This window comes from Danio rerio, chromosome 24 (assembly GCF_052040795.2).
Source record: "Danio rerio strain M-AB ecotype USA chromosome 24, GRCz13ab, whole genome shotgun sequence".
NCBI classification, from domain to species: Eukaryota; Metazoa; Chordata; class Actinopteri; order Cypriniformes; family Danionidae; genus Danio; species Danio rerio.
In genome coordinates, this window is record NC_141044.1 from 23527404 (window position 1) to 23542528 (window position 15125).

A 15125-nucleotide genomic window follows, 5' to 3' on the forward strand; every position below is an offset into this window, starting at 1 on the left:
CGCCTTAAGAGAGAAAGAGAATGTGAGTGTGTGTGAATGATGTGTGTGTTTCTGACAACTGGGAACTGCAAATCTCTTTGAAAAGAGACTTGATATGTTTTTAAATAAAGCGGAAGGAGAGAGAAGAGGAGGTGCTGGGAGATGATGAAGGAGACTCAGCGGGCGGCTCTGTCTTAAATGAAAAGACAATCAGACCAGGATGATGACACTAAACTTTTGCTCTATAGCTCATTAATAACGCTATGGTTACTAAAGTAACCCTTCGTTCCCAGAGGGGGAACGGAAATGGTATGTGGAAACCTCCACTATGGGGATTTCGTCAGGAACCAATCATCTGAAAAAGTATAAAATCGGGCCATAGAAATGCAAATGAGTTGGCGGCGTCAGTGTGCACAGCTGGCGTCAATGACAATCAGTCATACTATAAAGACACAGCTAGTGCAATGCTCGCCATCCTTTTCCAGCTGAAGAGACTTTCACGCTCAACAGCAGGGACAAAAGGAACATAGCATTTCCATTCCCCCCCTCAGGGAACGAAGGGTTACTTTATAGCGAATAGGGAAGACACAAACCAGTCTTAAAAAAGGGGGGACTAAACCGAGGTTGAGTTAGCTTATGGGATCGCCAGCGCGGATCACACATAGCAGGCACCTATACCCAGAATGCGGGCTGACCAGCGGGCATGCCGACAATGTAACGAGCCAACACCTGACTCCTTTGCTGAGTCAGATGCTGGGGGCCTCGGAGGAACTCTGCAGGGTTCGCCAAATGGGGATCTGAACTGACAAAGTTGAAAAATCGCACGCATCTCCGTGTTAGGGAGAATAGCGCAGCAAGCGTGTTTCAACACCTCAACCGAATTGTTTCGTCAATCACCAAGGGTTACCTAATACCCTTGAGGAACCCGGCTCCACACGCAGATTGTAAAACCTTGCAAATGTATTAGGTGACCCTAACAGACAAAGAGCGGGTCAGAGGATCTAAAGATCTAAGTGCATTTCATATAAATTCGCAAAGCGCAAATAGTACACAGCAATGAAAGGGTTGGGTCTGCCTCCTCCACAGGCAGCGCTTGCAGGCTCACTACCTGATTCTAAAATGGCGTGGTAGGAACCTTGGGCAGATAGCCGGGCCGGGGTCTCAGGACAACATGAGAGTAGGCCGGTCCGAATTCTAGGCACTAGTCACTGACCGAAAATGCCTCCAGGTCCCCAACCCTCTTAATCGATGCCAACACGACCAGCAGAGCTGTCTTCAAGGACAGATATCTCAAGGATACTGAGGCCCCGTTTACACTAGTGCGTTTTAGTTTTAAAACGGCGTTGTAGAATAAAAACGATCCGCGTCCACACTCGCGTTTTACCCAGCGTTTCTGAACAGCTCTCCGTCCACACCAAAACGCTGAAAACGCACATCACGTGACCACACACACACTCTCGGGCAAGCGCTCCAGCATTTCTACCCAGATGAAAGCTCTGCTTGTCGGACTGCTCATCAAGTATCTCCCGCTGGATCTAATCTCACTATATTTGCTGAACGTGATATTTCATTCATGTTGTTGTCTTTATCTAACGACATAGGCCAATTCCCTGACTTTGGTCATTGGAATCTATTAAGTTACTTGTTCACGGGTGACATGTTTTGGTTAAGCGCAAAGATAAGTTAATGATTAATCCAGGTACATTGACTGATCGCTTGCCTTTATTTCCTACAATGTATAAACTTATTGTATGTTATACTTTTATAATTATCGATTATTAAAACTGATATTCAGCAAAAGAGAGGGTGCGTTTCGTATTTTCACTGAAATTGAAAGGAGGCAGTTGTTATAGGCTCTGTTTTGTTATAAATATCCACACAGTGAAGATGACGCTCATATATGCAGCACGGCGCCTCAACATTTCTGCTGTCTGTTAAGTTGCTAATATTAAAAAGAAAATAGGCAGTTCCTTAAATCATGTTTACATTTTATTGTTGAGAAAGTGAAACAACGTAGCTGAAGGTGATGTGAATGAAGTTATAAAGTACACTGTTCCCTTTGAAGATTTACCCATGTTCTCGGTATGTTTTCCATATCAAACTGAGAAGGGGGAGACTGCAGCCTTGCTCAAACTTGCGAAGTCTTAACTTACATGAAGAGGATGCGAGACTGAACTGTGTGTAGGCTACTTAATATTGAGGAAAAGCCCCAATCAGATAGGCGAACGTTTCCAGCCCCGCCTCCGTTTTCAGATGTCTCCGTCTTTCCCCATCCACACTGAGACGGAGCAGCAGCGTTTTAGAATGAAAACGGCCTCTCCAGCGTTTTCAAAAAGCTCCGTTTTCGGCGCTCGAGAACTCCGGCGTAGTGTGGACGGATGGCGTAACCGTAGCAAAACTTATGCGTTTTCAAACTAAAACGCACTAGTGTAAACGGGGCCTGAATTGAGTGGTTCAAAGTAATCCTCACGTAGGCTCATTAGCACTACCATGAGATCCCAAGAGGGTATGAGAGGGGAGTGGGGTGGAAACAATCGCCTCGCACCTCTGAGGAACTGGATGATGAGGTTATGCCTCCCCACAGTGCCGCCATCCACCGCATCATGATGAGCGGAAATGGCGGCCAAGTAAACCTTTAGTGTGGAGAGCGACAGCCTTCGCTCCAACCTGTCCTGAAGGAAAGAAAACACAACACTGATCAGGCAAGATCGGGGGTTTTCTCTGCGAGAAGTGCACCACTCAGTGAATAGAATCCACTTCAGGGCGTAGGCATGTCTCGTAGAGGGGGCTCTAGCCTGAGTGATGGTATTAACCACCGCAGTCGGTAGGTTACCTAAGTCTTCCTCGCATCTATGGACCACACATGAAGGTTTCACAGATCTGGGTGAGGGTGTCAGATGGTGACCTATCCCTGAGAGAGTAAGTCCTCGCTCAAAGAGACCCACCAGGGAGGGCCATCACAAGGAGGAAGAGTTCAGATATCCAGGTCCGGTTGGGCCAGAGATACAAAACTAGCAAGACCTGCTCCTCATCCTCCCTGACCTTGCACAGCAACTGCGGAAGTAGGCTCACTGGGGGAAACGCATATTTGCACATGCCCAGAGGCCAGCTCTGGGCCAGTGCATCCGTCCCAAGGAAGCCTTCGGTCAGGGAAAAGAACCACTGGCAATGGGTGTTCTCGGAAGAAACCTAGGCTTCCCTGAAGCTTGCCCATATCAGCTGAATAGACTCGGGGTGAAGTCGTTATTCTCCCGGGGTTAGGGGCTGCCTTGAGAGCCCGTCGGCCACACGGTTGTGCTCGCCCGGAATGTGATCAGCACAAAGCGACATCAGCCACGTATGACTCCAGAGGAGCAGACGGTGAGCGAGCTGAGACATGTGGCGGGAGCGTATACCCCCTATACAGTTGATATATGCTACCATCGCCATGCTGTCCGTCCTGACCAGCACATGTAGTGCCCTCATCACCGGTAAAAAGTGGTGCAGAGCGAGAAACACTGCCAACAGCTCTAGGCAGTTGATATGCCAATGCAGCTGGGTTCCCTTTCACAGGTAGGGAACCACATGGTAGGTTTCACATTCCTTTATGATCGTGAAGCCAATGCCAGAGTGGTTTCAAATAGAGCAATTCGAGCGGCATGGTCGCGGCTGCGGATGCCATATGCCCCAGGAGCCACTGAAATGATTTCAGGGGGCCCCCTATTTTCTGTTGAACTCTCTCAGACAGTTCAGCACTATCTCGACGCTCTTAGGTGAGAGGCAAGACCTCATGGTAATGAAGTGCTGCTCCAGAAAGGAGAAGCTCTGCACAGGGGCGAGCTTGCTCTTTTCTCGGTTGACCTGAAACCTTGACAGGTGGAGGTGCTGGAGCACCTTTTCTCTGTGCATAGTCAATTGCTCCCAAAAGTGGGCTATAATCAGCCAGTCGTCGAGATAATTGAGTATGCGGATGCCCGCAAGCTGAAGGGACACAAGAGCACCCTCCGTGAGCTTAGTGAAAACCTGTGGAGATTGAGAGAGCTCGAAGGGGAGGACCTTGTACTGCCATGCTCGACCTTCGAACACAAACCACAGGAACTGCCGGTGACGTGGAAGTATGGAGACATGTAAATACGCGTTCTTCAGGTCTATTGCTGCAAACCAATCCCGAGGACGAATGCATCGCATGATGCGCTTCTGCGTAAGCATTCTGAAGCGCACCTTGTGAAGGCAGCGGTTCAAAACGTGCAGATCTAGGATTGGCCGTAGCGTCTGAGACAGGCAGTGTTCGGGCTGTCACATCCGGGGAAGGGGAAAAATGCTCTTTCTTCGAGGATTTTGATGCCGTTTTTGTTTTTTATGCCAAAAATTCCTGGGCGAGTTCACTGACCGTGTCGCCGAACAGGCCAGCCTGGGATATGGGTGAGTTAAGAAAGCGAACTTTGTCAACATCATGCACATCACCAGGTTTAGCCTGAGGTGGTGACCATCGTCCTTCCCAGGGGACACACAGCCAACTTTATTAATTTAATTAGCATAGTCGGTTGTGATGCAGAGCTCATGCTCAGTTCTGGGTCGGAACCATTCTTGCGCAGCTTGGTAGCGCTGGTAGGTGGCCATAGCATGAAAGGTGAGGGCTGAGGGGCACGCAGCACACTGCGTAGGCCTACTGTGCACATCCAGAAAGAAGGGTTTTCACACCCCTCTAATTGGTTTAGTCGCGGGGCTGGGGGATAAACCATCACCAGGCTCACAGCTGAAGCAGCCCAGGAAAGCACGGCCATCATGTCTGCTTTTTAGATGCCAACGCCGTGCTCTCCACCCCGGAGGGAGGGAGCGTCGGGTTTGCATCCTCATCAGACAATGACAGCCCATCCTCCAATGCAGCAATGGACATCTGATCCTCTGTGTCATCAAGTGAGAGAGCGATCATCCAAAGACGGAGCACTTCTCTTCACCTGAAGCTTGGATGGAGCGCGAGGAGGAGCGAGAGGTCTGCAGCCCAAAGGTGGTGGATTTACTACCACTGTAACCCTCAGATCTGCCCGAGTGCCAACAGCAGTGCGAGGGACAACTGGGGTAAGTCACTCTTTTGCAGGAGCGAGCCACGATCTTAACTGCGCAACAGACATGACATCACAGTGACGGCATGCACTGCCCGCGAGCACCGCATTAACATGCTGGACCCCCTTCATCAAATGAAACGCTGTGCTTGTGCCCATCATCCGGTGACAGGAAACCACCGCATCCAGAAATGCATTGTCGGAGCAAAGTCTTTAAAAAGACATGCTGCACAACCGTGTTGCTCTTTTAGGAAAGCTTTTTTCCAATATACAAACCATTCTTGGAGGACTGGACTCAAAGGATGCCAGGCAAGGCAGAAAAACCCAGCTCAACCATCTGCCACTGTGTATACAAGCTCTGGACCAGGAGAAGCTGCTTCTCGATCTCTCAAACCTGTGTCAACCGGTGCAGACACAGTTTGGAGATACCTCAAAGACTCTCAGAAGCTTGTGAAAGGCTATGAAAGCGAAAAGGATGTCGAGCATTGCACTAGCCTCGTATTTATAGCATGACTGATTGTCATTGACGCCAGCTGTGCACGCTGACGTCGCCAACTAATTGGCATTTCATTGGCCCGATTTTATACTCTTTCAGATGATTGGTTTCTGACAAAATCCCCCAGAGTGGAAGTTTCCACATAGCATTGGAGTTCTCCATCCAAAGGGAAACAAGGGGACTCTGTGACTCTCAGTTATGATTGGATGGCTGAGAAGGAGCCTGTCTGACCTAATTTGCATTGCTTGCATTACAAAACAAGTATACCTGGTGCTAGAACATGCTCAAATCAAGTGTTTGAGCATTTATTGAAACATTTATAATTTTACTTTATTTTTTGTTTATTTGCTTAGTATGGGAAAAGAAAAAGTTCTTAGTCCTGCATGGTTTACCTTTTTTTAAAAACACTTCAACACACTAAATAATAAATACAGGTGTAATTCATTGTTAATATTAATTGTTTGAATGTTGTTTTAATTTATTAGGTATAAGTTTGATTAAAATATTTGTATTAGATTTGTTCGGTGACAACATTTCTTCACAAATAAATATTATTTTTTTTGACTGAAAATCATGGTAAAATTGATTTATTTAAAATGAACAATTATGCCTGAAAACATATCTCTAATTATTTTATGTTATTTTATACAAAAACAAAGAATCCTCTAGATTGCAATATTTTTATTTTACATTTAGGAGACATGTTGTCAGGTTACAGAATACAAAATATAATGTTACACAAACTATAAATCATACATTTTAAAGTGGTCTTTTATTTGTCAGTGCATGGTTTCTACATGTTATATTTTCAGGTTTAAAACATTAATAAAAGAACTGACTCCAGATCAGTTTTAACAGTAGGCTGATGTACATATTATTAGTTCATAATATGGCCAGCAGGAGGAGTGTGTGATCCATTTGATTCTGCATTGTAATTTATTTGCTACAGAATTTAATATTTTGAATCCTATTATGATATAAATCTGATACTGTATACATCATTTACAACCCAAATCTATATTCATCTTAAAGACTTATCACAAGCTTACACTGCCATGTTAATGAAAGAATGAACTCTTAGAAAGTGCAGTACAGTTTGAGATTTTGGAGATAGTACACACACAAACATTATGCCCAATTTAATGTCTCCCATTGGTTTTAAACTGATATTTGCAAAATGATTAATAAATAGCTCTATAAATTCTAAAATTCTTTGGGTAATTTGTTTGTGTATTGACCTGTACATATACAGTTGAAATCAGAATTATTAGCCCCACTTTGAATTTTTTATCTTTTTTATTAAATTATTGCCCAAATGATGTTTAACAGAGCAAGGAAATTTCCACTGTATGTCTGATAATATTTTTTCTTCTTGTTTTATTTCGGATAGAATAAAAGCAGTTTTTAATTTTTTATAAACCATTTTAAGGTCAAAATTATTAGCCCCTTTAAGCTATATATTTTTTTGATAGTCTACAGAACAAACTATTGTTATACTATAACTTGGCTAATTACCATAACCTGCTTAGTTGCCCTAATTAACCTAGTTAAGCCTTTAAATGTCACTATAGGCTGTATAGAAGTGTCTTAAAAATATCTAGTAAAATATTATTTACTGTCATCATGGAAAAGATAAAAGAAATCAGTTATTATAAATGAGTTAGTAAAACTATTATGTTTAGAAATGTGTTGAAAATTGTATCTCTACGTTAAACAGAAATAGGGGAAAAATTAAACAGGGGGGCTAATAATTCTGACTTCAACTGTATATATATATATATATATATATATATATATATATATATATATATATATATATATATATATATATATATATATATATATATATATATATATATATATATATATATAAACCAAGCAATTCAATTTATAAACAAATACATAAAGTTGTAAAGTTTTTTTTTTTTTTAAATGATGGTTCCTTACCACATAATAATAAATAATAAATATGCTTACTTTGAGTATTTATTTGAGATTATAGAATTTATTTGAGAATAAAGATTGCAGTGATGCAAAAGAAAAAAAATGCGGAAAAGTAAAGTACAATTACAGCAAAAAGCTCTAAAAAAGAGGCAATTTATTTAAAGATGTAAAAAAGGCATTTCATTTTTTAAAGGCGTTTAATATTATAGAAAAACGCCTTTTTTGAGACTGGATTTTGTTACCAAACACATACTTGTACACCTGTTTACAAACAGTTGGAAACTGAAACATATATATTGTGGTGTGTAAAAGAACAATAATGCAGGTAAAATTAATCCATTAACTTTAAAAAACTAAGCGATAGATATGTTTTAATTAAAAATACATCACCAGTTAAAAGTTTGGGGTCAGTAGGATTTTTAAATGCTTTAGAATAAGCTTCTCCTGCTCACCAAGACTGCATTTTTAAAATTAAAAATACAGTCAAAATTGTAAAATGTTATTTCACTATAAAATAACGAAAAGTGGTTTATAATTTCATTTAATAATTTATTCAAGTGATTTTAAACTTGAATTTTCAGCTTCATTACTCCAGTCTTCAGAGTCACATGATCCTTCAGAAATCACTTTAATATTTATTATTATTACAATTGTAATAATTTTATTAATGGTAATAGTAATAAAAGCAATAATGTCTGGAGTAATAATTTCATTTGAAACTACATACAATAAGAAAGCAATTATTTAAAATTGTAAATAATTTTTACATTAATTTAATGCCACCTTGATGAACAGAATTATTTTCTTAAAAAAAAAAACATTAATAAAGAATGACCCCAAACTTTTGACCGGTAGTGTATATATTTTTAGACATTTTGAGCAACTAAATACCATTTATTCCAAAGAGGTTTTTAACTCTTTATGATCAGATATGTTCTTATAAACCTCAAACAATCTGTTTTAAACACAATTTCTCACCAATTCCTTTTTAAAGCAAATGTACGTCCAGTTGTTTATTTATTTGATTGTTAAAAAGCTATTTTAAAAAGCACCCTGACCATATTGAACAGTAATATATAAAATGAAACATTAAAAAGTAACGTTGTTTATATTTGATTACATTTTGCAGCTTTATTTTGTAAATGTAAGTAAAGTAATTGTGTAAATGCCAAAGATTTAATTTAGTCAATTCATAAATGTAAAAAATATACATATATGCAATAATCACGAGTATCAAAATACATTGTAAACAAGTACGGCCACCATCAAATCTTTGTTGTGTAACTGTGAGCATACATGTAACATGTGAGCGCGAGTGTGTTTTGATGTCAGGGTGGGTGTATTTGTGTGTGTGTGTGTGTGTGTGTGTGTGTGTGTGTGTGTGTGCGAGGTTGTGAACGCGCACAAAGGCATGCATCCCTCTCTCTGGGCCTCTTTCTCTCAGTCGCCGCCTTTCTCTCGTCTCTGAGCAAAAACAGGAGCTGCCAGGCAGACATTTTAAAGGAGGACAGGCTTTGCTTTACCAAAACATAGTTATTAGTCTTAGAGCAAACACATTCACTATCTGTCACAGTCATTCTCTCTTGGGAGCGAGGATTCATCCAGCTGTGCGAGACATGTATGCATTAAGCTGGATGCCTGTATATATATGTAAATCTGAGCTGATTGTGTGCAGTCAAGTTGTTTATTTGACCATATGTGTGTGTGAGTGTGTGTATGTATGACTTAAAAAGCAGCCTAAAACCAAGATGAAGAAAAGTGGGTCACTACACTCAGCAGGTGGCTCCCTGAAGCACTGCTTTCTAGGGACCAGACAAACATTTAATCACTGAAGAGGATTTAATTCATCTGGGACTTAAAATCCACCCCAACGGTCTCAAAGTTCTGCCAATACTGTCTGTTATCATGGCTTTTGTTGTGGCAGCAAATCATCAGGCCAATTAAAACCCTCTGAATTTATACTTTTTCATCTATTAATGAAGACTGAGATTACTGTGTATACTAAGACAGCTGTCTTTTCATGGAGAACTGTAAGTGAAATGAAACCTCAAAAGTGATTAGTTTGAAATGGCTTCACATACACAGAAACTCCATACAAACAATGCTTTGTGTAGGAGACTTGATTTATAATGGATTCCAATAGAGTCTGGCATTATCATGTTGCTATGCTGACAATGCAACACTCTTTTAGGAATAAAAAAACAAACAAAGCAGACAAATAAATGGTAACTTCTATATTCTATTAGTAGACAGAAAAACACAGATTAATAATCAACACTGCCTGCTTTCTCCACCATGTCATATTGTAATGCTTTCAGAGATTTGCTTCTCCATAAAAAAAAGTCTTGTCATTGATCCTTGTTGTAAGAGTAACATAAATATATATATATATATATATATATATATATATATATATATATATATATATATATATATATATATATATATATATATATATGGTTTCTACTGTATTTTTAATGGAAATATATATATTTTTAGCATTTTCTAAATATACTAAACTCAAATAAATTCAGGGGTTTCCTCCTCCATGCAAGATCTTTATTATACAAAATAAAAAAATAAAAAAATGTGATTCTTCAAAAGAATCCTCATGCAAGCAGCTAATTAGGTTTTGAAACATAACTATAGTTAAAAATACATATTTTTTTAAATCTTGTCATATAATATAGAAGAAACTGATTAACATGAGGAAACAACGATTTAGTAATTCCATACAAAAAGGTGAATATTAGATTTAACATCCCCTTAATTCACACATAAAATATCATAGCAAAGATGTTAGTATTTTAGTTTATGTGAGAGAATAAGTACCTTGAAGGAGCTGTGCACAAGGGTCTCGTCCAGGTCAATGACCACACAGTTCTTGCCGTAATCATTAATGCTGACCTCAGGCAAAATGTATTTGGCTGGAGGCTGGAAAAAACACAATACAGATAAATACATAAAAGGAGAAGAGGCCAAACAAGCAGTTCAGCAGAGGATAAAAGATGCATGCTTATCATATCAGCCAGACATTTGAAGTAATAATCAAAAGCTATGGTCCACAATCCAACGGGGCACAACATGCTCTGGAGATTCTTCTGTTGTTGTCCAATATCAATCCCAAATGATGTACTGGGATCTGGTGCTTTTGGATAACCTTGAAGCAGCGATCACAGCACTGCGTTAAAGTGACTGTCCCTCAAACTGGCTTCACTGCCAAATCATGCTGCCTAAACACAAGCTGCCTCTGTAGACGCTCTGCCAGAAATGGGAAAGAGACGTCCTTTACTAAGCCTGACCTAAGGGAGGCAGATGGACATGCCTAAGGGGCCGGAACACACTCTCACTTATTCAAAGACGCAAGCTAAGTCATACACATCCCATGCATGCATGCATGAATAAGAAATGTACATTCATGACAGTAATATGCCTAATACCCTATACATGTGCAGTTGAGCATGAGTGTTAAATAAAGGTCATGGAGGACTGGATGATTTATCTGTGCCAGTAAAAATCTGTCTGAGGCCTTCATGACCTTTCACTGCTGTTACATACGGTACGTCTACCTCATCACATTTCAACAACTATTATCAATTCTAATCAGATCTATTGCTTTTTAACTATTCGTATAGAATTTATAGGCAGTTGGATATAGTATAGTACAGTATCCATTTATTTCCATTTCCACTGTCAGAAGTACCAAAGTAGCTAACCGTACCACTTTTGGGACCCTAAGAAAAGCAGCTGCTGCTCACTGCTGCAGAACACTATTGGTTTACAAAGAATTGTCACTTACATAATATTAAATTCTGTTCTACACTTTATTAGGTACACCTGTCCAACTGCTCGTTAATGCAAATTTCGAATCAGCCAATCACATGGGTTGGATCCGAAATCGCCTACTACTCAATAGGTACTGCATTTGATATTAAATGTACTACTCGACCGTTAGAAAAGTACTTTCTATACAGTGTAAATGTGAGTGGTATGAATGTAACTCGGACGTACTACATCCTCCATTCTGTCATGATCCCATGACCTACCCAGTCATTTGCATAGCTTCACTCCCATTCTTGAATTTTCCCGTGAGGCATCATTGGATGTGCATTGGATGCACACTTCAGAATGTTGCCGGAAGTAGTAGGTCATTCATGTACTTCTTACATACTGTTTTTCAAATTCAATGAAATTAAAACATACAGTAATACCCGGCTCGCATACTGTTTTTACAGTAGCATACTATATAGTATAGAATTATTCGATTTCAGACACAGCCATGGTCGAGACAATCATGGATGTGAAGCCGGCAAAGCTGCAGCAAACGTGTGATGCTATCATGTCAATATGGGCCAAAATCTCTGAAGATTATTTCCAGTACCTTTTTGAATCTGTACTACAAATGATTAAGGCAGTTCTGGAGGCAAAATTGGGTCCAACTCAATACTAGTAAGGTGTACCTAATAAAGTGGCCAGTGAGTGTATATATTTAACACTATTTTGTTTTTAGGTGACCAAATAAAAAAAAAATTATAAAATGGTAACTAAGTAATTAGATACTGCAACATCATATTTTAACATTATAAGTTGTATAAATGTTTTATTATAGTTTGATTTTTAATATATTTCCTACTATATTAAATCAGTTCTATTTAGTCATTTGTTTTTGCCCAATTACTTATTAAATGCTTATTGCAAAAATGTGGAAGCGTGTTTTCATCACCAAATAAAAATTAAAAAGGCTATTGCAACATTTTATCTCAGAATTCAGACTTTCATTTCCTCAAAATTTTGAGATGTAAATTTAAAACTGTAAGTTTATGTCTTGCAATTTTGACTTGATAAATCACTATTCAACACGTAATTCTGAGTAAAGGCAGAACTCTGACAAAAAAGTTGCAAATGTGAGTTATACAGTCAGAAAAAAACAACAACAAAACCTCACAATTCTGAGAAAAAAAAAGCTAAAATAACTTTTTTCAGTGGTAGAAATGGACTTACAAAAGCATGTAAAGCAGGCAAAAGCCATTCAAATGTACATTGTAAACTTATATGATCATTTAGTCATGACAACATATGTTTTCAGTTGATTGTAACCAATTAAACTAATATAATCACTTTCTAACTTAATTTTATAAGCTGTTTTAAGTCAATTTATTACAAGTTGAAATGACTCAGATTTGATTCAGCTTAAAAATGTAAGGCAATCATTATTTTTACAGTGTAGGAGAAATGAGCATGCAATTGAATATTCAATATTGTCAAATACTAAATAAATATATACATTTTACATTGTTTAATTAATTGAGGGATAACTAATTTCCCACATGAATACACAAACAAGATGATTTCTGCATACCCCATGAGCACATGCAATTACATTACATCATAACTCTGAGAAGTTTATGACTTTCAAACAATGCTGTAACCATAACCAAAGACTCATGCTGTGTCAATCAATCCCAGCATTCATTTTTGAAATGCTATATCACTTGCTTGCATTAAGATAATCTTTTTGCAGTTCACTAAATGACCACAATACAGACACTTTCAAAATGCCTTGTAGAGAAGACACTAAAAGCTTGACATCATGCAGTCGAAAATTTCAGCCATCATGGTCTAGAAGCAGGCAGTGAGACATTCCCAGCTGTCATCGCAGAAAAAAACCAGCGGATCCTAGGTTTGATTACAATTACTGTGAGAATGAAACCACCTGCCAGCATTTTCTCAGCGAGGATGCTGGGTTTTTTGCTGAGCAGGCAGAAGCAGGTGGAGTTTGCTTCAGGATTTGGGTCTTTCCTATCTCAGACTCAGCGTGAAGACCTGGCTCACATCGACAGAGCTCTCCACACGCTCTTCCTCTAGCAGGTGCCGCGTGGGATCAATTTAGAAGACTGCGGTTGTCCTTGAGATTATTGGTAACTACACTATCAGGTTCTCAATTCCCTAAAAATAAGACTGTAAAACCAGATTATTTCCAGATTATTTTCAAAGGACAGTTCCCAAAATGGAGATTCTTTTATCATTTAGACATTCTCCTGTTGTTCCCAATCTGTTTGATCTTTCTGTGGAACACAAAAGTTAAGTCTATGAAAGTCACTGAATATTGTTTAGTTATGCTGTATGGACAGAAACAATACATCCCAATATCTTCTTGTGTGTTGGACAGAGGAAAGTTTTGAAATGACAAGAGTGTGCAAATGATGAGAAATTATAATTATTTTAGATAAATTAAGCTGTCAAACTTTTTAAATTATAAATTTCGAGTGAAATATTTGAAATAAGGACCTTTTATGACTCATTATATGGAGAACAACTGTTGAAAGTTCGTTTTTAATTTAAGTTTTATTTAAAGATCTTCTTTTGTGTTCCACAGAAAAATGAACAACTTTAGAAATTGTATTTGGATACAAGGGTGATTAAACAATGACAACTTATTTTTAAGTAAACTATCACTTTATCTTTACAAATTCTGAATTTAATTTTTAAATTCATCTTTTGTTTGTGACAGAAGAAAGAACAAGTTTGGAAATGACACAAGGGTGAGTTAATCATGACAAATGATCCTTTTTTGGTAAACAAATAAATTTAACTTTACATATTCAGAATTTTGAGTGAAATATTTAATTTAATGTTATTTTTTTAAATCAGAAATGAGAAAACGATACAAAAACAAACTGTCCAAATAATGATATTCAGTGTAGTTTAATCAGCGGTATTTAACGCTTGACTAACTTTAATTGCATGAAGGTGTGAAAAAATATATATATCTTTTGTATTCTACAGAAGAAATAACAGGTTAAAAATGATGACAGAAATTCCATTTTTGGCTGATACTTCACTTTAAAGTGTGAACAATATTCTGTTTAAAGGCATTCGTATGCAACTATATATGTATACAACTATATCTGATTACATCTGAATATAAATTTGAATACAACTCAATCTATGTGTCTGAGGCTATAAAATAAGGCTGCATAATACATAGTTTCAGCAAATGTCAGATTACAGAACAATTACAGAATAGTTTTTTTTTTTTTTTTTTACAGTGTAGTTGAGCAGGAGACACAGTTGAAAACACTCATGAAGTTGTAAAGTTACTTGTAGATGTTTGTCATTTGCAAGTGTTTTTAGGGCTGGTGACTGAGTGAACATTTCAAGCCAGGTGAGTCATTCAGGCTTTTCACTTGCATTTTTGATTTACTGTATTTATCAATATTTGAGATACTGATGATATTTTATGATTAGGATTTTTTTCCCCAAATAGAGCTAGGCAGTGATCTTGTGAAAATGTACTTAATATCGCAGTATGTATTGAAGGAAAAAAGTATCGCAATGTTCGTTTTTTCTAATATCGTGCAGCCTTGCTATAAAACTGATTTCTTTTTTTCCCTTCTTTTTTTTTTTCATGTTTGTCACTTTTTAATTTTTCAGATCTTCAAACTAATTTCAACTTTAGTTATTAGTCAAAGATAGAACAAGAAAACACATCATGCAATTTTGAAATGAAGGTTTTTATTATTAGGGGAAAACTAAATCCAAAATGACATAGCCCTATGTTGCTCTTTGCCACCTTTAAAAGCAACAACTGCAGTCAAGCATTTTTGATAAGTAGCAATGAGTCTTTAATAGCGCTGTGGGGATTTTTCAGCCCATTGCAGGGT

General features: G+C 38.1%; 1 protein-coding gene across 2 annotated transcripts in view; it reads right to left on the reverse strand.

Moving 5' to 3' along the window:
• Positions 1–15125, reverse strand: part of ctdspla (CTD (carboxy-terminal domain, RNA polymerase II, polypeptide A) small phosphatase-like a) — a 68126-nt gene that overhangs the window by 14182 nt on the left and 38819 nt on the right. For both annotated transcript variants that reach the window (XM_087308889.1, NM_001045447.2), the window contains 1 exon segment: positions 10294–10395. In XM_087308889.1, the coding sequence (XP_087165015.1) occupies positions 10294–10395 (102 nt within the window).